Here is a 23559-nt window from a genome sequence, read left to right on the forward strand (position 1 = left end):
TTATTTAAGTATTGCAATATAGTTTTTCATGTCATTTCATACATTTTCAGATTGAGAGGATGAACAAAATATCCTTGAACTTGCTTGTGTGACAATGGATACAGATACCAGTAGGAGTCAGTTTTCAATGGATGTCCCTGACTATGAGCGAGAAGAGTTGCTGGAAGAAGATGAAGATGAAGCTACTACAGGTTCCTCTGCATCACAGACGCTGGCATCTAATCAGTCCAATGTTTTGTTTGAAATGGCTGACCTCAGTTTCTTGGACATCAGCTGGGAAACTGAGTCTAAAACTGACAATGTTGTAAACTTTATCAAAGATGAAAAATTTGAACAAGACACTGAAGAGGGTTTGCCAAAATTGGAAGAAGAAAGTTTTGAATATGCTGCTCTAAGTTCTTCAGTAAAGCCAAAGTCTATTTTGAAGAAGCCCAAAAACATTTCCAGCACTGATGTGGATGCAAAAGACTTCACATTCCCATCCAATGTAAATTTTCCGAGTCAAAGTATTTACGTACATTTTTTAAATAAATGAATAAAACCCTCAGCAACATGATGCATTTTTGGAAGTTTTTGTACCTCTCATGTTATTTTTGTGGCACAAAATTCAGCTTCTATTGCTTGAATAATTTATTTGACTTTGTCATAATTTAATTTTTCTAGTCACTACAAATTTCTAGTCTCTACCAATTCTCTGTAATATTCATGCATGGTGATTGTATAATTTTACTTGGAGTTTTGAGTACCTACTTGTTTGACATTTTGGTTCACTGATGATTGCATAAAGTTATGTGATATTTCTTTCCAGGCTTTTCTCAAGAACTGTGGCATGGGATTCTGTAGCAGCTTGAGTGAACTCAAGAGAGAAGTAGCTCTGCTTGGCTGGAAATTGGTAATACTATCACTAATTTTATTGCTTGTAATTTGTATCTGCTTATTTAAAATTGTGCATATCTTATTTTGCCATGTCAATGTGAAATTTGTTAATGACTAATTCCTTCTGTGCTAAAGTGTATATATATAGTATATTAGTGTAGTCAGGCAGAACTGTTCTTTGTAACAAGTTTCATTGAAGACCAGAGAGTATATCTTGTTGATGATTTCCGTATTGCTTTTCTCTATTTGACAAATCAGGATTTTTGTGGGATGGAAAAATGTAAATATAAGGTTTTTGAGAGACATTTTAACAGAACTTATAAATTTTGATTATGTATTATTCATTATCAAGTAGGTGAAAAGTTATTTACAATGCTTAACATAGATATTTGGAAATGACATAAGTACAGTACCCACAAAGGGTACCTATCTTAGATACGGTTCATAATCGAAAATTAGAAGTGATTCTAATATTTTTAATCAAAGATATACCTACTACGTGAATCAAAATTCAATCTGTAGCTAAGATAGTCACAAATTGTTCTATTTCTGTTTTCTTAGCTTTAGTAGTATATTGATGTTACGAAGTTTTGTCAAGACAAAATTTTTTCTTCATTTGCACCCATTCTACTGGCCTAAAATTTTTTATTCTCCCAAACAGGCTCCAGAATTGCAAGCCATCCACTCGGAAATATTACAGCTTGCCAGCTATTGCCCCAGACTGTCTGATCTTCTTCTAAGAAATTTCGATGGGAAAATAGTGGACTACTTTGCTGCAAGTGATCTCGGCTTCACCAAGGAAGATGTTGACATGTTGAAAGAGCTTACTGTGAATCTGGGAATCTTGTTTTCCAAGGATGGCTGGCTGTATGCTGGTAGCCAACTTTTGCTCTTCACAACTGATCATTGCAAAATTCTACAGGCTTTTTCGTGCAGGTTATTAGTTTGGCCATATTTGTATTGTAATTAATTATACTGTATAACACAAAAATAACTTTATTTACTGAAGCCACTCTAATTACAATAATTCCTATTTCATTTTCTTCTATAATGTAGGTACCTGTTCATATTAACTTTGTACTCTTCATAGCTTGAATAATTTCTTATTAAGTATTGAAAAAGGATGGAGAATTAACTGCTCATGCATAAAATGTGTGTGAATTTTTTCAGATTTGTTCTGCGCTCAGCAAAGCCTCTATTGCAGCTTCTGGAAAAGAACTACATCTTTGTTACGAAGCCAGCTTCATCTCACACCAAATGCGGTTGCCTTACCAACCCTCTCATCAAATTCCCTCAGGTTGCACTTTAATGTCAATATCAATTTTCAGATTACATTTCTGGCATCTATTTAAACTAATGTTTTAAAACAACTTCCATGATCACTTTTTTTCATTCATTCACAGTGTCCAACTGAATTGTTTAGGTTGAAAAAAATAAATAATTATGGTACTACCAGCACTGTTCATGGACAGCTTGGTCTTATAAATAATTCTCAATTAGATGCTACCTAGCGTATTTGTAAATATTTATGCTATTATGTTGTGTGTAGCACAATCCCTTAATTTTAAATTAATTTTTGTTCATCATTACAGGTTCTTCAGAACATACCCATACACGTTCTAAACCCATACTACAACCTGAGGGACTCTTTCACCACGCCCCATGGCATTGCTGCTCAGAAACTTGTGAGTAGCTTATTAATTTCATAAAAATATATATATAATATATTATAGGTTGCTTGAAAAGGTTGGTTTCATCATAAACACTTTCCTAAGTAAACCAATTATAATGTTGATGAGGGTATCTATAGTTATTATATTCATCACGAAATTATTTTCGGAATTGATATAACCATTGGCCTAATAAGACTTCATTCAAATATCAAAAGTTCATGATAAGCAACGCTCGGAATTTCACATTGTTGTTACACAACGCCAGTAACAAATTAGCTTTAACAGGCACTTCTTGGTCGTGGTCGCCGACCCTGGCGTGTGGTGATCATCTTGGACCAGCGGCTCTTCCCTGGCTTGGACATGACGCGGCTTGTATCCGTCCAGTGCGAAATCCTCGTGCAAGAAAATATGGACTTAGCTGGGGTTCTGACGGCCATTGAACAGCATCCTCGTTACGCAACTGACAGCGTTCTTTTTGTGGTCATGGCTTGTTTCGGAACAGTCGTTGAAAGCAGCATAATTAAACATGAGTCCGAACCTGTGGCTCGACACAGAAACAGATTTGAACGTTGCTCGTCACAGACTCGTGATGGGGATGAGGAAGCTGATTATGACGATGAAGTTCAAAATATTGAGCCCATGGATGCCTCAGAATGTAAACCAGAGTTGGAAGCATTCAATTTAGAAGAAGACGCATCCCCTGCTGAAGACATGGGTGCTGCTCTAGCTAACCATGTGATTGATTCGGCTCTCACTTTGTGGCGTTCAGTGCTGTGTGGCACTAAGGATTCTGATGTGGCATTTGTGGCGTTGCCGCGACCTTCTGATGCGAGTGCAAAACTGCACTGCAAGCATCCAAGTCAGCCCATGAAGGTGACAAGGACTTAGCTTTACTTTTACTTTTTACTAATATTTTACAAAATTATAATGCACTGTTTTTTCAATTTCGTGACATACTATTCTTAATTTTTTACAAATATCTTCTGTTGATTTTGCTCGGTTTTTAGTTCTCCGTTGAAAGTTTTGTTTAAAATTTCTTTAATATATCAAAAAAATAAACTCAAATTTTTTTTTAATGGATGAACATTTTTTTGCAGCTCTTTGTTATGCACAATGTATATTCTTTCATCAATTCAAGTATCTATGTGGATGTCTTTCACATATTTCACTACACTTTGTAGCCTGTCATTGTGCTAACACATCTTTTCACAGGCATGTGAGACTGAACACTCAGGACCATCCTGCAACGCCATCGTGCAGTGCGCAACGTTGCAGTACAACCGCTGGTGCTACATGCAAAATTTTGCCATTGGGCGCCTGCAAAATCTTTCATTGCTTGAATCATTTGTTAAGCAACCTAAAGCCCCTATGAAAATGGGAGACATCAGCGCCCAGCTGCCTTCTGTGGCCGAACTCACCCTCTACCTCACGGCTCTCGTCAACACCGTCAAGAGAGATGCTTCGCTTCAGCAGGTTAGTGAAAAATATTAACCCCCTTTAAAAATTTACTGCAAAAAATTGGGGCCAGTGAGTTAGTTCTGCCACCTTGACTGGTAATGTCATTTACTGGTAACCAGTAAATCGAACCGTGATGACAAAAAACAATATTATATTTTTTTCCTGATTAAGTTGTGACCACAGCTGGTACGTTTTTACTCGGGTTAGTTTAATCATTCTTAAAAATGGGATTGTTGAAAAATGGTTTTAAGGTAAATTTCAGGCTAAATAGTTTACCTTATTTACTAAATATTATTGGCTAAATAGTTTATGAGCTGCAGGCGAATACAGTAGTTAACATTCTTGATTTTTTGGTTACCGGTTGTGCTAAAATAAAAACCATTAGCTATATTTCATTCAATAATTTAATTAAATAAATGCCAATAAACATTAAATTAACTATATACCTTAATTGGCTTATAAATATGAGGGTCAATAATGTTAAGTCTGAAAGGGCAATGATAATTTAGAAATTCATAGATCGTAAAATAGTCTCGGTAAATAATAAATTTTTATATATATTGGTGAGGTTGTTGGAATTGCTCATTATATTCTTACAACTGCACTCGTTTAAAATATTTTTCATCTTTTCGCCAAGAACATTTATTTTATATTTTCATCTTTGTTAATATTTGCTTGTATTTCACGATTTTGTGATAATTGTTCTTAAGAATATTTAATACTCTAATTTTCATGATTATATATATTAAATTATGTGGAAGCAGTAATCATTTCAATATGCAATAAGCTAGAAATGAGTTTCAACTGGTATTTGCAACAGTCAGTAGTATAACTGTTAACGTGACTAGTTCTGTATTATTACAGTTCCTTATTCAAAATTCATCCGTAATTTACTGAATGTAAGAATTTCCGATTCGTTTCTCAATATTTGTGTTTCAAAAGTCCCATTCAAGACCCTTGGTTAAGGTTTGGTCAATTATCAATTGTTAATTTTTGACTGAAAATTGGGTTGCAAACTTGCAACAATTCACTACTTCTAAAGATTATATTTATTATTGGCTCAGGACTCCTGCAAATCAACCAAATTTTTTAAAATATTTTATACCTAGTACTGATTTTTAAATTCAGCATATAAAAAAAGCATATAATTTTAAGACACTAAGTTTTCATTTATTGGAACCATGACATTGTTAAACGTAAATTTGATTGATTTGGTTCTTTTTAATTTGCATTTTTTTATGAATACAAGATATTAAGATGCAAACTAATTTTAAGGTGCCACGTTCTATTGCATAAACGCCCTCAGAATAATAATGAAACCTTATATATGAATAATTTTTATTTTTAAATGACCTTTGGCTAAACACTTATTCTTATTTTACAGAGTTTTGAACGTCCAGCTCAGCTAAGGTAACTAATCTTAAGTTAATATAGATGATGAATATGTCTTAATTAAGATGGTGTGCAGACCTGGCTAGTCTCGAAGATTCTTCTTTATGCAATTTTCACAAAACAATAATTTTATTAAAATATAAATAATTAATTTTTCAATAATAATTCTTGCAAACAAAAAATATTGTTCGACCTATTGAAAAAAACTAATAAGAAAATTATCAATAAAACGAATTCTCTGGTCTTCAATGAAACCTGCTTAAAAGAACAAATTTTGCCAATCTATACTAATATAAACAAAAATTTGTACACATTTGTGAAAGCCTTCTTACCAGTGAAGAAATTCAAATCCATATATCAATGAAAATTTATACATGTATTGTCTTAAAAATGGTTGAAAGAATTTATTATAATCATGATATTAATTGGGGCAAGCTTTAAGAATACTAACTGATTAAAATCTCTCCCATTAATAAATAGAATAGCCTCTTGTGAGCTTCAAAATTCTTGTTTTCGAGATGTGCCAGAAGTGATGCCTTGGAATAATATTGTGTAAGGTAATATTTATTATTATTTATGAATACTACCATAACCTTAACTTTTTATTCTATCAGAATATATTGTATCTTTCTTAAGTAAATGAAGATGTTTGCTTTTTCTAAGTCTAATAAATTGTTTAAATAATAATAAATATATATATAATTTGAATTTAGGCTCATATCCAAATTTTGTGCACAATGCTAAGAGTAAAGACCTTTCGAAGACATTTAAGTGGAAAAATATTTTACATTAAAATCACAGTTTAAGCTTTGTTAGAGTTAGATAACATTTTGTTGAAAATATGCTATACTTCTTAGTAACTGCCGTGATTCTATCACTTACATTTTATTATTAACTTTAATTTGTGCATATGAAGGACGTAAGTAAAAATTCTTATCGGTAGGACAAAATCTCAATATTTATATGAAACAATTTCAGGCACTAATTAATTTTCCTGTTTCAGGCTTCGTTTTCACTGAACTCATTTATGTTCATGACACAAATAAGATATCATGAACATTATAAACCACGTTCTATTTGATGTATATAGAATGGGGATATGGAAATATGACAAGTTATAAGTCTTTCTCATTTCCAACAGTGAAACCATTTTCATCAGTGTCACTATTTGGACAATGTGAATAATTAATTTTTCTTAGTTTACATGATGGGTCATAAAAATTATGCTTTAAAGCCTAGCGTCCTTTTAATTTAGTTTTTTTATCGTTTTTTTAGATCGATGCAATGCTATTGATTTGTCAAGTTATATAATTATCAAAATGTCTAGTACTGTATTATCTTCTCAAGGTCGTGTTTTGCATTATGGGTTGGAAAGAATGTTTTGAATAAGAAGTCGTGAGCCGCTGCTAGATGCTTTAGATTACCATTCTTGTGAACAATATGTTGTAAGAGCAGGAGGTAACTCTAACTTGCAGATGAACCTGTTAACTAAAACTTCTGGTGATGATGCAGTTTGATGCAACAAATTTGCATTTGTTTACCCATATCATGTACTAATCACAGGTACTTAAAACTCAAACAATTATATATTGTTATTCGAATTCTTTGATGAAATTATTTATCAAGAGCAGAAAATTTTTGTATCAAGCATGAATTAATGAGCTATTAGCATTCTTCTATGCGGATAGTTAGAGATGAAGAAAATCAAAACTTAGATATCTGAAAATTATGTCGAAAACTACATGTAATTTTTTGAAAAGAAATGTATTGACAAAAGACAGCAAACCACTGTTATAGCACCTCCCATTAATCACTTGAATTCGGATCTTGTAATCAATTATGATCATTCAAAAAAATTACTGAGACCTTCTGCCGGTGAGACAGAATTCAATTTGTTATATGTACACTCGTACTCATAATTGATAAAAGATCAATTAATTCACATCACTTTAAGTGATTTTCCAAGCATCAAACATAGCAATCAATTCGCAACGCTTTGAACTCTTGATGAAGCACTGCATATTCCATTGCTTAACTTATTACTCTATTGACTTACTCTGTCTATTATTGACTTACTCTGTTTACCTCGACTCAAATTTATCATGTGCAGGGTTCAACGAAGTTATCTCCTCCAAGTGAATTACTTTATTTACCAAGACTGATCATGTGCAGAGTGCCTCAGCTGCGACGCTTCAGTCGAGCGCTGTTGGTGGTGGAGACCGCGTTCGCTCCGGCCCTGAAGAAGCTTCTCCACCAGCGATGCTTGCAGGTTCAGGTAAACTGACTTGAGCCGTGAGTCTAAAAGGGTTGATTCCATCGAAAACATTTGAAAATTTAAAATTGGATCCTACTAAAACGTGGGATGGAGCTTGATTGAGAAGCTACAAATTAGTTTATTAATTAGAATTTTTCCTATTTGACAAAGGAAATTCGAAGTGTTGAAGTAACGGTTTGCTACTTATTCTGAAAGTATTGAGATTGCAAGGTCTTTTTGAGTCAGTATTAAAACAGATATCTCCAATCTTAACTTAAATTATTTAGTTGAATGACTCGCCTCCTAATAACAAGTAACGTGAATTTCATTTTTTCTCTTAAGGCTGAGGTGACGACCGTCCCCGACTGGAGCTCGTCACACACTGACGGCATCCTCAACTCGCTAGGCGGGAGCCAGCGCACCCTAGTGGCGGTGGTACCAAGTTGGCTATCAGGCATTTGGCCGGGCCATTCGGGGGCCCAAGATGTTGAGAAGGTGCCAGTATTTTAAATATTATCTTGTGTATGATTCCCAGGTTTGTTCGGATTCCAATAATATTCTCAGATGAAACTCTGTTTAATGCATGATCCAAACAATGGTGGCAGATTTTCAATTTGCTATGTCTATTAAATTAATTTTATCATTTTTCTGGTGTTCTGATGGTAATTAGTTTTTTCCTCCATTACGAGCATTGTTCATTTCTGAATTATTGAATTATGGGATCTTAAATACTGTAAATGCATTCGAATGGTCATTTAAATTTATTGGTAAAGACTATTATGAGTATTTTGCGCAGTGACAAAACTTGTAAAAGTTGCTTTTTCCCGCAGGGCATCCAGCGCCTAAAATCCTTCATGCGGGCTTTGGAATGTAGCATTCCTGAAAACTCGAGTGTTCTTCTTCTTCCTTGTCTCCCTCTGCATTGTGTACTCAGCGACTCAAAATCTATTGAGGAATCCATGGACGATCCTCTGCCGCTGGGCGTCCAGTTACTCGAGATCAAACAATCAAGTGTATCCCGCGCCCACGCCCTGTATCGCTCCTTCAGCAGCGCTGTATGCCATGAAGTCCTTGCCAATTTATCCAAAGAGTCGCTGCATTGTGAGGCTCTAGAAGCTTTTGCTGAAGAAATAAGTTGTGGAAAAACTTCTCTGGCTGCTGATATGTGTTCCCAAAGTGAGAGTTATCCTGACGTTTGCTCGACGCTTTTTGGATTGTACAGTCGCGTGCTGCACGAGTTGCTCTTTACTGTGTGCAGCGGGTGCCCCACACAGCGGTTGCTTACATTGGATGACTTCCAGTTCTGTGACACTTATTACAGTCTCACGCATCTTGCGGATTTGTCTTCCAAGACTCGTAGGTACAAGAAGGTTTTCATCATCGGCGATTTGGGGTTAAGGTCCAAAGTGGGAGAGACATTGAAGAATGACGACCGCCTGCAGCTGATGCCCAGTATCTCCTTCTCAGATGACTCCATCACCGAGCTGCTTGATATACTCAGTTCACAACCCCCCAATGTTTTGCTGTTGTTCCTCGTGGACGTGACACTTTTCGCCGACAGAAGAGCCTATCCTGATTGCCAAAGCAAACGCTGCGTGAATAAAATTCAACGCTGTCATCTTGATGCCTCAGTGGACTGGCAGGACGACATTGCCGTACAGTCTTTGGTGCACTCAACCCTCGAGTCTGTATCAGAAAAACTTCTAAGTGTGAAGCAACGACTGCCTCACCAAAGCAGCGTGTTACTTCTGCCTGGTGCTCCTGATCGACTGTTGCTTCAAAGCGAAGAAAAAAATTACTGGAATCACACGCTTCTTCACGCGACTTTCTGGACGCCGGATTCTGGAAACGCCATGGCCTATGGAGAGAAGGAAACCTGGGACCGAATTTATCTTAATCTGGCCCAGGAGCTGATCAAGCCTGAGTATCAAATGGACCCTTCACTTACCGGGGTCTTTGCGCCGCTTCTGCACGATGTGGAGTTCACGCTCAACTGCGCTAACAACCCTCGATTGTATTCTGAAGAAAGTTTTCCTGAAAGGAGTCAATGGCTTTTACTGATGAAAGACATCCTCACCAAGGTCTTCAAACTTGTCTTCCCGGGTGAGTTTAGTTTTTATGTGTTTTTAAATTATTCATTTTGTTGATTTCAAGATTAGGTATTAAATTTGTATTTATATACTTTTGTTCAAATCTTGTCATGAGTATAGTCATGGTTGGACCAATGACTTCTCAGCAAGAAATTTGAAACATGAAGCATTTTATTACCAGATTGTGAAATAATTATGACTTTTTGAACGGAATCAATGCAACATATGTTTAATTCCATGTCTCTTATGTGGCAGAACCACGTGGTGAATTTGTTGTAACATTAATAATTATCACAGCCTAATACATTATCTATTTATTATCTTACAGTTGGCGGAGTGTCTGAAGAGGTGAGACGCGAGCAATTGCCACTAGTCCTCAAAATTTCTGCGGGGATTCAACTTATTCTCTATCCATTCTGCACCTAAATCTTCAGATCCATTCAAATCCATTCCTCAGAATTTTCTTATACAAACGTGCACCAAAATTTTTTCTCTTGATTCGTTTGCTGTCTTAACGTTGAGAATGATGGCCTCTATTTTCCCCCTTATGGTTTTCCCTTAAGCTTCTAAATTCTTGATCCTTTTACTACAACCATTTCTTACCCTCTTGCCTAATTGTTTAAAGATGAACATGCGGGCAACTCTCCACTTATTTTGATTTCTTTTAACTTGTTTGCTAAATCTACATTTATCATTTTATGGGAATGCGTAGGTACAACTGTACCTACGCTGGTACGATTATGATGATTTAAAATGATGTAATATTACAGTCAGTAAACGTGTTGGTCATGCGTACGAAAGACCAGTGAATTGCATCGATCGTACGTTCAATTTTTCACACTCATTTTAAAATTAAAACCGGCAAATTTTTTAATGTTTATTAAGATCGTGTGAACGTTAACAGCTCACTAAGCTCAATCAAACAAAAATGAAAAAAGAAAAAAAAAACATTTATTCGACTGAAAGTTTAGGCCATTATTCTCATGTGCCTGAGACAATTGAGTCTGAAAGCAATGATTATACCGTTCAGGATTCTGCTAAAGCCGAGTCCATCAAGACCGCCGTTCATCCCACCGCTGGTATCCCGGAAAAAACTGCACCTCCAACTCCACCTCCGGAGACCACCGGCGCCTCCGCATCTGCTGGCTCCGTAGGTCGTCCATCTCCTGCCTGCTCACCGATGTCAAATCACTCCGCCTCGTCGTCTGCTGCTAAGGAAACTTCGGAGGATTTTTCTCAGAACTCGGGGTTCCTTGGTGAACCTCGGGAGGTCGTCATTCAAAGTGGATACGTTGAACTGCCGCATTCGTTCGTGTGCGCTCTCGTCGCGCCTTTCGAGCCTCTTGATGAAGTGACCAAAGCTGAGCACCGTTAGTATTATATCAACTCGTGATCGCTAGTAATTTATTATTAAATGTTGTTCATTATCTGCTTGTAACTAGAAAATAATAATTTCATCAGAATAAGTATCCTGATCAAACTTCCTCTATGATCTGACTTGACATTTTTCTTGTGTATTATTAGCGCCTCAGGTGACCTATTGTATTTTCCTCCAAGTAATGAATACGATTTTAAATTTACTGGCAGGGGGCTACAAAGTGCAGCTCCCTGACACCATCCGCACGGCTTTGTTCGTGTCTCTGCTCCACAACTTTCGCTGCTGCTTCGTTCACATCACCGTCACCGTAACCGACTTTGAAGGCCGTGAGTTGACTTAAACCTTGAAGCATATCACGTTCAAACGTTACGATGCGCAATACATGCTCATGTTGTTACGAGTGCTACACTCGAGTGCTACTGTCGTACCTTGTGTAATAGTTTGAATATCGTTTGTATTGCTTCAAATTATTATATTTTGACTAAACGGAAGAATTGAAGTTGCAATGGTGTATAGTTCGAAGTATTGTTGATATCTACAGCTTTATATAATGCGCCGACTTGTGTGATCATTTTCTTAGCACGTAAAAATTACCTTTTGAAATAATTTAAGGGAGTGTATTGATAGATTCCCCACTATTAAATGACTATAAGTGCTAGGTACTATAATTATAGTTGCTAAACCCTGATAGGCTGATAATAGGCTAGGACTTAACAAATAACAGTAACCTTACATTTCTGGATTTAGGCTAGTTTCCATTAAAACGTACAAATCTATTCGGTACGCATGATAATCAGTGAAGTTTCATATATGGCCTCGTTTGTTCAAATTTTTGTGTAATTTCTGGATACTATTTATTTAAATAATTTATAATGCATGTATGTCAGCAGAGACGCTGCCTGCCTGCCCTCTGCGTGAGAAACAGCGACTGCAGCAGTTGCTCCTCCCGAAACTGAAGCTCTTCTTCCTGACCTGCGACAATAAATACACGGAACAAATCAAACTTGGTAGGTTTATTGTTCTCTGACTATTCTATTTGACTTCTAGTGACTGTTAGTGGGTCACTAAAACTAATAGTTGAGACTAATAGTGACTGTTAGTGGATCACTATAGCTAATAGTTCAAGGAAGGAGCTTTTACTTAGGGCTATTCCTTTATAACAGGTATCGAAAACCTGTCGAGACCACTGCCTGAAATTTGTGCAATATTATTAATTTAGAAATGGAAATGTGAGCTGCTTTGGTAATGGCAGGTGTTTGAAGTTCAGTGTTAAGGGTAGCGTCTGGCCAAAATTTTTGGATTTTGGCTTTACCGGTTTTTATCCTCATCTCAAAGCTGACATTCTGACCTATCCAATGGTACCAGAACCATCTCTGTACGTTGATTTATGCGTTCGCGACAGATCCCGTAAGGGGGGAGGTGTCCGGGCCCCTTCAGTAAAGTTAAGGCAGGAATTACCCGGCCGGGCACTATAAAGGGGATCGTCTGACGTGAAGCGGCCAATTATGACATTCTCCAGTTCTTTTATTAATCTTAAAGCTGCTTTTCTGACGCATTCAACGGTACCAAAATCATCTCGCGACAGATCCCGCAAGGGTGAGGGGTGGGGGAGTTCTTTAACAAATAAGATAGGGGGAAATTAGCTGCCGAGCTCTATATATAGAGTGTCTTCTTGAGCTGCAGCTCAGTTACCCGCCTGTCGTCGTACGGTGTGGTGAGCATGCAGTCGCTCCCACCATCCTTGACTGGAATCAAGCTCCAGTAACGTTTAGTTTTGTATCCTTGCTACATTGAGTGGCTATTCCGGTGCGCGCGGGACTTGGTCGCGCTTTTTCTGAACATTCACACTTATTGTCACGGCAAACCTATCTCCTCCTAGAGTTTTAAAGCTACAGCAATGAGAGATTGCCATTCGATTCGCAATTAAAATATCTTTCGATTCAACGTAGCTTTTTTCGAATTTTGTTATAGTTTTGAAAAAAGCGCTAGCAACTACGGCCACTGAACTAACTAACTATAGTTTTGAAAATATTTAGAAAAAAAGGGGAAAGGGGATTTTTTTATTTTTTTTTGCAAAAAATCCACAAAAATTCGAAATTCAAAAAGAGGCTACGTTGAATCGATAGATATTTTAATTTCGAATCGAATGGTATATGTCTCATCGCTGTAACTTGAAAATTCTAGGAGGAGATAGATTTCTACAGTACCCCTTTTTTGGCCGTTTTCTAAGAATTTCACGTTTTCTTTCATTTTTTTCGAAAAATTGACACGAATAAAAGCTGTCCATTTTTCGGTTTTTACCTATATGTACCAAGTTTCAAAGTGATCCGCCTGTAAATAGCCGTGAAAAAAAAAGTGGCCAGACGCTCCCCTTAAACATCGGGACATACAGTGTATAACAGGTGTCAGATTTACGAATGAGGGGTTTTATTTTATTTGTAAGTCCTTTTTTCTTAGTTATAAATCTAATTCATAACTTTGAATTACCTTTCTTTCACAGATGACTCATTTTTCAAAAACCGCTTGGAGGAGAAAGATTACGTGGAAGGCCTTGACGCGAGTTTGTTGTATCTGCACCGAGAGCTGCAGTACCTCCACCATCACCATCAACAGCACATCAGAAACGGTATGGCCTCCCCAGCGGCATTATGATGTCTAGTCAATTTCATATGTGGTTTTTAGCATCAGTACGCGGCAATAAAGAAATAATTTTTCTGGTTTATGTTGAAGTTTGTCTCTAAAATAAGAGATTATAATGAGAAGTTGTCCTGTTTTCTCTCGTATGAATCATCTGACGGCTGACGCAGGTCTTCGCTCAAAAGAGAAACAAATAAGTTTCCCGTAGTCGTGCAATGTTTTTAGCTTATCACCAGAGAGCTCTGGGCAAGTGACTGCGGCTCCCCGTTTTATGGTTACGTTATGTAGGCAAGATTCCGTGCACTTCACTTCACAGTCTCTCTGGTGCCGGCGCCCGACGTACCGTAAAAACGACACTTCGTACCATTTTCTTTGGTTCTGTTCACTTATCTCCACTTTCTTCTCTCTTTGCTGCAAATGCTGTTTTGGCATGCTGGCCAGATGGAGCCTCATGAAGAATAAGTTCTTAGTGATGAATTAGTTTCATATTGTATCGATCATATTGCATATCTTAAGTTACATATTAAAATATCAATCGGCATATTAAATAATTTTGATGAAAATTTCAATGTTCGCTTTCTTCGCGATTACGCACAGGGGTATTTTTTTCCGCGCAGTGCACTGCTAACGATTGTTTTCAGACAAAATACTGGTGATTGTGGTGACTCAAAACGCTGAAGACGCCAGCATCCTACGCCTCACTCTTCAAGAATCCCTGCTGAACACCACGCGCTTTCCTCAAGGCCCTGGCACCGCGGTGCTTTCATTTGTCACCAGAGATTCTCAGAAAACTTCAGGTGAAAATGGTCGCTTAATCATCTATTATTTTTCCGAGTTTTTGTGAGTGAAGACCATAAGTTTGTGGATGTTCACCGAGCTCTTCTATTCTTTGACGCCTCGAATGAAGCAGTCGTGTGATTTATTTCCAGGTTTCGTGTTCGATAGTGTGGAAACGGACATAATAAGGTGGAATTTGATTGAAAATAAAAAAAAAAACGGACATCAATCAGGTGTAATTTCTTTGAAAATTTTTTGATCTCTCGATTTGAATCTTATGGAGCAAGTAAAGATCTTATACAAGCAAGTAAAGATGTGCAAAACTTTTAATTTGAACCAAAAACGGAATATTTTTCCTTCTATTCTTGTTTAACATGTTGTTTTCCTAGCTAATATGATGTGTTATACAATGTTACAATTCACACTTATCTAAATAAGCAACTTTTATCCAGTTTCACTTGAAAATGTTTATGTTTGTAAGCGGCTTCACCATCTGTTAATATATTTTGTAATTACACAGGTCTCTATATCTGGTAAAAATCTTAGAAGACAGTTCTAATTATATTCAGCGCATTGTAGAATTTCCGCGGGCGCTACTTTCCTCTAACGGGATTCTTGTGTTCAACATTTCCTTTCTTTCAAAACAAGCACACCAGTTTCAAGATGTTAGCAAATTTCAATAACTTGCGTTATTGTTAGACTAATAAGAATTGTATTGCAACCGTTAAATTTCTTCCTACTACGACTTGTGTTGTAATATTTTGTATTAACTGCCAGCAGTGATGCAATATTTTCGCTGCAGGCAACGTGGTTATCGGCACGGTGCGTTTCGTGCTGGGTATCGTGCGCAGTGGTGGAGACCCGAGCTGTCTGCAGCTTCTGATCATTGAGGAACTCAAGTCCCTCATGACCTCGAATGAGAAGGCTCCCCTCCTGGAAATTGTGTCCTGGATGCGGGCTACAAACAGTGAGCAAACCGATTTTTTCAACCTAGTCTAACTCATAACTTGATTAAACGGACAACTCTCGACCACGGGTATACACCCAAAAATATTAGTTTAATTTCGGTTATTATTATTTATTACTTTTTTTGGGGCATGCATTGGTTTGTCTATCAAATTGCGTTTGTTTCTCTATTGTTGCGGTTAACAAAATGTAGATTTTTAATAAGTTGTACTAATCGTCTCAGGTCGAGCACGCCCAGTGATAGTGAGTCGTAAGTCGTGCCAGCAGGAGCTGTCAGGAGCCAACGCGCTCTTCGGATGTCAGCTGCGCCTCATCACGCGCTCCGAGACCGGGACGGCCATCACGCAAGGTGCTGTATTAACGACGTCCCATTGTTGGCATTGATCAAACTACCAATATCTTGTTGAAACTAAATTGCAATTAATAGACTATTGGCTTTCAAGTAACGTCGAAGAATGTGCAAAATCAAGAAGGAATGTGGCTTATTCTTACTTCGGCTTTACATAATTTTAAGGTACATTCGTGAAATATCTTATTTATACATTTAGAATTGAGTGATCTTTCACACTAGCAACAGATTTTCAGTTTCGTTATATTACTAGTATTTCATTTCGCCTATAAATATATGGAAACGCAGAGCCAATATTATTTCAATTCAAAATTAGGTACTTTTGTGTTAAATACACACAATCTTATTGCTGGAATCGATTTTTTTATGATAGGTTAGAGACAGCAATCAAGAACTATAATTTTTAACTTTATGGTTACTGAACGACGTTCGATGCTTCGTGGCACAAAAAATTTTACCACAATGCAATTTTTTGTTGTAATTACGTGAAAGGAATTTAATTGCAAATTTCCTTTTTTCAGCATACGACCCCAGCTCACTGCCACGGGTGACCATTAGCGGGTACCCTCCTCCTCGCATCAGCAAAGGCCCGGGTAATCGGCCCTGCAATCCACCATCATCTGCCGTGGGGCGATGGCCTAACTTTGCTGGACAAGCTAACCGTCCCGCTATGCCAACTCATGCTCCCATGAACGTAATGTATCGCCAGCCCGGTGCCCGCCCCATCATGGGTGCGGGTGTCAACCCACAGTCCATGCCTCGGGTACCTACGATGGGGACGAATACTCGTATGATGATTCCTGGCACCCGGCCTCCTGCCATGCTTACAAGTCCTGGGCTCCGTCCACCGACAATTATGAGACTTGGAGATCGACCGCCAAGCATGAGTTATGGACAGCGTATGCATGCGCCTGCTGTCGCTCCAAATGCACGTCCACCTTCAATGGGCTTCGTCAACAGATCGCGAGGACCCACTATGGGCCCTGGAGTACCGCCTCCGAGTATGGGCCGTGGAATTCCTCCTCCGTCCCTGGGCCGTGGAGTTGCTCCTCCGTCCATGGGTCGTGGAGTTCCTCCACCTTCCGTAGGCCGTGGAGTTCCTGCACCGTCCATGGGTCCTCGACTTCGACCTGGTGTGGGTCCATCGGCGATGATGAATGCAAGACCTCCGAATTATACGGGCGGAAGTTTCGTCTTCCAGTCCGGTTCTCAACCTGCAGGTTCTAAAACATGGCCGACTTTGGGATCCGTTCCTCCTCCTCCACCTCCGGGCACGAGTTCAAATTTTAACCAACCGTTTCGGCCGCAAACGTCACAATGGAATTCGCCGTATCCTCGAATGCCAAGTACGAGTGGTGCATCAACAGTAGCAAAAATGATACAAACTACCACCAAGACTTGCGGATTCGGATATGACCAGTCATCTGAAGACTCCTTGGACACAAGGAAGAGATACCGTTCTCGTAGTCAGTCACCAACCAGCGATCGTTCCAAGACTATTTCATCTCATGAGCAAGATGCTGGGAAGAAGTTTCGCCCAGACATTGAGTCGAGGTCAGATTATTGACAAATTCATTAGTTATCCATACAATTACACATTGAATTGTTATCAACCACAATATATGATGTTTCCAATTTGCTAAAAATCGTCAGATTCATACATTGCGGCATTTTCTTATTATTAGAATTCTGATGGTCGGTAAATTTTAGAATTATGTGCATTCACGAGCAAGATGCTGAGAAAAAGGCATAAATATTGTTATGCTTAATACTCATTGCCCGAAAATAACAGCAAATATTTGTTTCAGATCGTCCGACGACCTAACGTTGTCGTCTGATGAAGAATCACGTCTAAGATCTGAGCTGGAAGTCGAGTTTCAGACGTATGTAACGAATCCCGAGCTACATCCCAACTATTGCGAGCACCGCGAGGTATTCATGGATCTCTATGACGAACAAATAAGGCGTAAAGATGGATCTACGGTAGAGCAGGAGTGGAACAACGTATGGAAAGGGATGGTAAACGATCTCATGGAAGAGGAATTCACTAAGCGCAAGGATGGGCTCATTGCTGCCAAAACTAACCGAGCGTCACGAAGCACCAGCATGGGTAGTAGCGTTGGGAGGCAGGGCCAATCGCTTGGTTACGGCGGTGCTTCGGACAACAAATGGCCTGGTTATGCTTCTGTAAATAAATCAGAATACTATCATGAGTCGGGTAACGATAGCAACAACTATGGAGCTAAGAAAGCAACCGCATACACATCTGAAGGTCAAAATAGTTCGAATGGACAATATGGCGTTCAGCCACACGGGGAGTCATCTAACGCATCCTGGGGTTCTTCCGCCCAAACATCGAGGGATGAGTCGTACTGGAAAGTGCAGAAAAGTGAAGCAATCGGTAATAATGGCAGTACATTGCAGGAGCTCGACCGTGATCTGGATCCGACAACCCTGGCCCAGCGGACTCGAGGGTTGAGTACCGTGGAGTTGGCCGTCCTCATCAAGCAGCTCATCAGAGACAAAAACATTCCGAGAGCCGATGAAATGTTCAAGAAAATATTTTCCGCTGTGGCAGACCTTCACTTGCAGTTTGTCCAGGAAGAACTTTCGATCTGAGTTTATTGCTGTACGCATGCTACCTGAGAAGTTGTCCAAGAAGTGCCGCAATTATTTTAATGGTACGATTCAATGATTTATGTCAGTATACATATTTGGTTTAATGGCAATGATTGAGCATGGATAAGTTTTGAGGAGCAAGCTAATGCAACTGCTTCATTTGTAGCCAAGGAGGATCTTTTTTATATTAATATTATATAACCTAAGGAGTATTCTATCAGCCATCATTAGTTATGAGGAATTCCGTTTGATATCTAAATGCGAGGTCACTTTACTGCATTAATCTTTTGCTCGTTAGCTTTTTTGCACTAATCTCACACGCACATCATTCGGTGTGAAGTGGGACAAACAATATAACACTCGCAAGCAAAAAATTGCTCGTGCAGTTGTAAAATGATGCAACTGAACGGACTAAGGAGGATTTGCTGAGGTAACCTTATTAGTAACTACGTATTTGATAGTAAACTCGTTTGCAATTATCGGCAATTTAACATTCTCGTCCGAAATGGTGTTTCAATCAGTTCAGTAAAGTAAGAAAGTACAAGTAAAGATTCATTTTCTGTATTGTTTTAAGCCTTATATTTGCAGAATAACAAGTCTTAAAGGAATAACGGCCACCTATCAACCTCGTTGACATCAATTTGACGAAATTGATTGCAAAATACTCAAACTAAAGCAAGATTTATAGACAAGTAGATCAAATCTTCCGCCCTTAAAAACTGAATTACTAAATCTACACGGAAACTCTCCTCACGTTGTTGGCATTCATCTTCAGCAATGAACGATCCATCATATTGGTCACCTCCTCGTTTGCACGACGTAATTCACAAACAAGGCAATTACGTTCTTACATGCGGGACTTGCATGATCAGAAATAATGCGGCTTAACTAACCACGTCCTAAATTTCAGGTCTATAAACAATTTATCAGCTAATGAGTTTATCACAGCCTCCGTATGCTCAAGTACGTCAGTAAACACTATTGTCAAGTATTAAAAATGATTTCATTAAGCAACAACTGTTGTTACAAACTAGAAATTGATTTTAAAACGGTTTTCATGCTTACAACAGAGTGACATTACCTAAAATTGAATAAATACCGTATTTACTAACGGTATTTTATAAATACCGTTACATCATGCACTGCATCATGAAATAATTAAAGTTGACTTCATGCAATGGAAATTATGGGAAGAAGATTTTCGCCAACTAAATAAATATCTTATTTGCTAGGATGCAGCAGAAATTATCTTGCTACAGAGAGCTCTTGTATAACACTAGCCCATGCATCATTTCTAGACTAAACATGGATAGCAAACATTTCGGACACATCAATACAATTGATAAATTCTAATCCATACTAGAAATATGACTGGCAAGTTACGCTGCTGTAATCCGACATGGAATCAAGAAGGAGAACCGCGGCGTTCGAACAATAAAGTTGGTTTTTGACCAAGATAGTATTCGCGTCAACCTGACCTTTTTCCACCTCGGCGATACATCCGTATGTTTCTATTCACTTTTGGTAATAAATAATGGACAAAGAATTAATTTCCAGGAAATTAGATCCTCACCAGCTGGAGATCTGAAAGTAAAGGGAGAGCAGAGCCGTCGTGCATCAATCAGTGCAGGAGAGTATAAATCTGACTTTGCAAACGGAATGTTAGCATTATTAGTATTATTATCGCAAGAAATTCAGTTGGAATTATTAAGAGCATAACATTCTGGGGTTATAGTATATACAAATGAGCAACGTAATAATGCTAAAAAATGCTACATATTTGAGTATAAAATGTGTGAACTATTAATAATTGATATCAAAATCCCGCATGAATCGAGGATAAATTATATTGGCTTCAATAAAATGCAGAAGGCGAGAGCTAAGGACGCGAAAAAAATTAAGTCAATATGAACACAAAATCGGGTTATTGTCGTCATCGTTATACGTTTCAGTGGTTAATGTTGGAACGGCGCTGAAATATTTTCAGGGAGACAAAATGCTGCTTGAAAATGCAGTCAGTTAAAGTTAACATTTCTGTGAATACATTAATATTTCAATGCAAGAAAATTAGTTGCCATTGATGCTATAAATTCTCAATTATATTCACTGGCTTTATAGTTAGCTATATTAATGAAAAAAGTTAATACACTGTGAGCACCACATCTTTCACGTTCTAAAACAAAACCAACAGTAGAGGCTGCTTTGATCAAATAGAATCCCAAAATATTGAAAAAGTATTAGTAAAAAAAGTTCTATCAAATGATGTTATCAAGACATTCTCGTGCCCAAAGAGAAATTCGAAGAATTGGGTAGAATTACTCCCACATTAAACATTATTGAGAATTTAAAATAGTCTAGAATGGAATTAATCATTAAATCGAGCACCAGGCTTGCGATCCCGCTTTAATAATATATTATACAATAACACATCTAATTCAAAATGTCTAAGGGAAACTTCACATTTTTCAATAGAGGCAGTAGTACGATTAATTAAAGATGCCCAGACGTTTGGAAGGAGAATAAAATGTCCGGCAAAGGTCAAATACTCGTCCGCCTTGAAAATAATTCGCGAAATTAATCCTACTCGTGAGTCCATATGAATAAAAAAATACTGACACTTGATTCGCCTTTAACAGTCGAATGAATTAACGGTAAAAATCGACGATTAGTGTAACATTTTACCGGCGAGTTGTACATGAGAGAATGCGAAAAGACATCACTATCACACACATATATACATATTACACAAAAACTTTATGTAATACATGGAATGTATGAGCACAGAGGATATGAAGGAAGGAATAAAATTTATCTTATGCTGGAAAAGATTCGTTCAAATGAACATAAATGAATTGCACTACAGCGCACTGGTACGTAAAAACTAAAATGTGTTTCTCTAGTGACCATGGGAAGACTAACTTGGGATGTACAATTAATAATTACAACTAAGATCACAAGCTGGTAAAAATAATCATTACGTTTAAAAGTATGAAACAAAAGTACAAAAAATCTCCGGGCGATAGGAGGCAGGATGCCTAAATTCTTGAGAACAATAATGATACGCTGTATTAAGAGCGAGGAGGTTTACGTGTTTTGATCGCATGACAAACTCAAGACGCAGCAATGAAAGATAGACTAGAGTACACATAGAGAAATCAGTTCATCATTAATACGCGTCTAGCGACAGCCTCGATTATGAACATAAATTACAGTATTGTCAGAAACTTGATACTCCGCTCCTGAATCTGATGAACTGAAGACTAAATTTGTTCATATAGCAGCGATTTGATTGCGAATGTGATAGTTTTGCAGCATATACACAGACTGGTAAATCAGAATTAAAACCATATTCTATAATCAGGAGTAAAACCCAAATGGTATCATCCTTGGGCCAAACATTGAAGATAAATGTTTGTCATTCACTTTCATTTAGTTTTGTGAGCTGCAGGAGATTAATTTGTTCGTTGTGGCGAGTAAATGCTAATCGCGTTGGTTCAGCGGAAAATCATACATTTTATTGTCAAGCTGGGTAAATGTGTTCATTTTATGAATGGTCCAGAGTATAAAAAGCGTTCGCGCGAGTTACGAACTTGTCCCATGCTTCTTAACTGTACCGCACAAAATGCTTTCTAATTTACAGGTAAAAACTCAAGTTAAAAATTCAACCTCGAAAACGTTAGCATGGGATAAAGCATAAAAGAATATTCCCGCTTTCATAAATTAATTAAGAAATTCATCTGTCTCCTCGGAACCTTTGTTGAACTGCGCACTACACATCATTTTAGCACTGACGCCGCCCCAGCCTGCGCCTGCAGCAAACGCCCAGCTGTCACCTAATGGCGTCGCTGTAGTGACACCCACTCGCCTGCAGAGCATTCCAACGCCCTTGCCTGATGCCCCAGAACTTGTCTTTTCTTTGGCATTATCCTCAGCCGCGCGCGTAAGAGTGACCACTGCCCATAACTCCCCATTAGCAGCAACGCTGATTTCTTCGACTCCACCGCAAACGTACGTCCAGCTTGTGCCCTCGGGAAAGAGAGGCTGCGTTCTGGCCCGACGATAGAGACTTCCCTGCTGGTCGAGTCCCCATACAGCCCCTGCTCCAACTTGGACCGCCTTCAGAGGCACTCCTGGGGCGTCCACATCAACCCACTGGATACCCATGGGGTTGGTGGGTGTCACACCAAGCCTGAGAAGAGCACGGCCATCCTTTGCCACACCCCAGACTTGACACAAATTAGCCACGAGACTACGAGAATGTCCTTCATTTTTGCCGTCCCGTATCACAGTAGCTGGTGAAGTGTCGTCTGGAGTCCCGCCGTCTTCTCCTGAGACGCAGGGACCCATGTCGACGCACACGTGAGACACGGGGTGGTCCGTGGCAATCATGGTCCATGCCGTGCCTTCCGGACACTGTGGCGTGACTCCCGCGCGGTACAGCATCTCTCCGCTCAGACTCACACCCCAAACCGGTATCGTGCCGTCGCTGGCAGCTCGCGACTGAAATAGTAGAACATGATGAAGTATAAAATAGTGCGATGTAATTTCCGCCTGTAGCTTGCCACTTTAATACTATGATGGTCCGCCCAATTACTAGTCAGATTTACTAAGATTTGGTTCCAAGAACAGCCGAAATAAAATAATTAACTCATAACTGACACGACGAATGGTCCAACCTTCAAAAATTTCATAAAAGATGGAAAAATATTCATCACAATAAAAAGATGGACGATCTTACATCGCCTGCAGGCTGAAGTCGACGAGAGAGACCTGAATTTGGAATTCCGAAGGGAGACTATGAACGAAGGGGAACAAAAAAAAAAAAAGAATACACCCACACAAGTGGTGGCTTTCACGGCACCTTGTTCACCTATACGTCCTGCAAGAATCGTAACCGACACTACAATATTACCTGACAACTGACCTACATACAACATAGAAGAACCACACGCAAATGGACGCTTTAACGAGCTAAAGTTTTGACGAGCAAACAAATGTTTCAGAAGGTCCGAGGGTTACTATCCATTCAAGCTCTTCAAGGAAATTTCAAATTTGCTACAGGCGACATCACTTCAACTCACGGCAATGTC

At 38.5% G+C, this 23559-nt stretch overlaps 2 protein-coding genes across 2 annotated transcripts in view; one reads left to right on the forward strand and one right to left on the reverse strand.

The window, feature by feature from the left end:
• On the forward strand, positions 1 to 19029 carry LOC108670669. Its single transcript, XM_018158152.2, has 21 exons — positions 1 to 487; positions 809 to 892; positions 1538 to 1812; positions 2047 to 2173; positions 2469 to 2561; positions 2835 to 3422; positions 3762 to 4022; positions 5392 to 5417; positions 7572 to 7674; positions 7996 to 8148; positions 8484 to 9756; positions 10072 to 10091; positions 10774 to 11113; positions 11331 to 11447; positions 12012 to 12128; positions 13622 to 13747; positions 14400 to 14555; positions 15338 to 15502; positions 15725 to 15850; positions 16372 to 17404; positions 17659 to 19029. Exons 1-21 carry the CDS (start codon positions 95 to 97, stop codon positions 18467 to 18469), a joined length of 6387 nt encoding a protein of 2128 aa, XP_018013641.1. The 5' UTR covers positions 1 to 94; the 3' UTR covers positions 18470 to 19029.
• Positions 19015 to 23559, reverse strand: part of LOC108670670 (tectonin beta-propeller repeat-containing protein) — an 18728-nt gene continuing 14183 nt past the window's right edge. The window contains exon 20 of the mRNA XM_047879734.1: positions 19015 to 22969. Coding sequence (XP_047735690.1) covers positions 22190 to 22969 — 780 coding nt within the window. The 3' untranslated portion in view covers positions 19015 to 22189. The remainder of the gene's footprint in view (positions 22970 to 23559) is intronic.

The sequence above is a fragment of the Hyalella azteca genome, unplaced genomic scaffold (assembly GCF_000764305.2).
Source record: "Hyalella azteca isolate HAZT.00-mixed unplaced genomic scaffold, Hazt_2.0.2 contig45, whole genome shotgun sequence".
Classification (NCBI taxonomy): Eukaryota; Metazoa; Arthropoda; class Malacostraca; order Amphipoda; family Hyalellidae; genus Hyalella; species Hyalella azteca.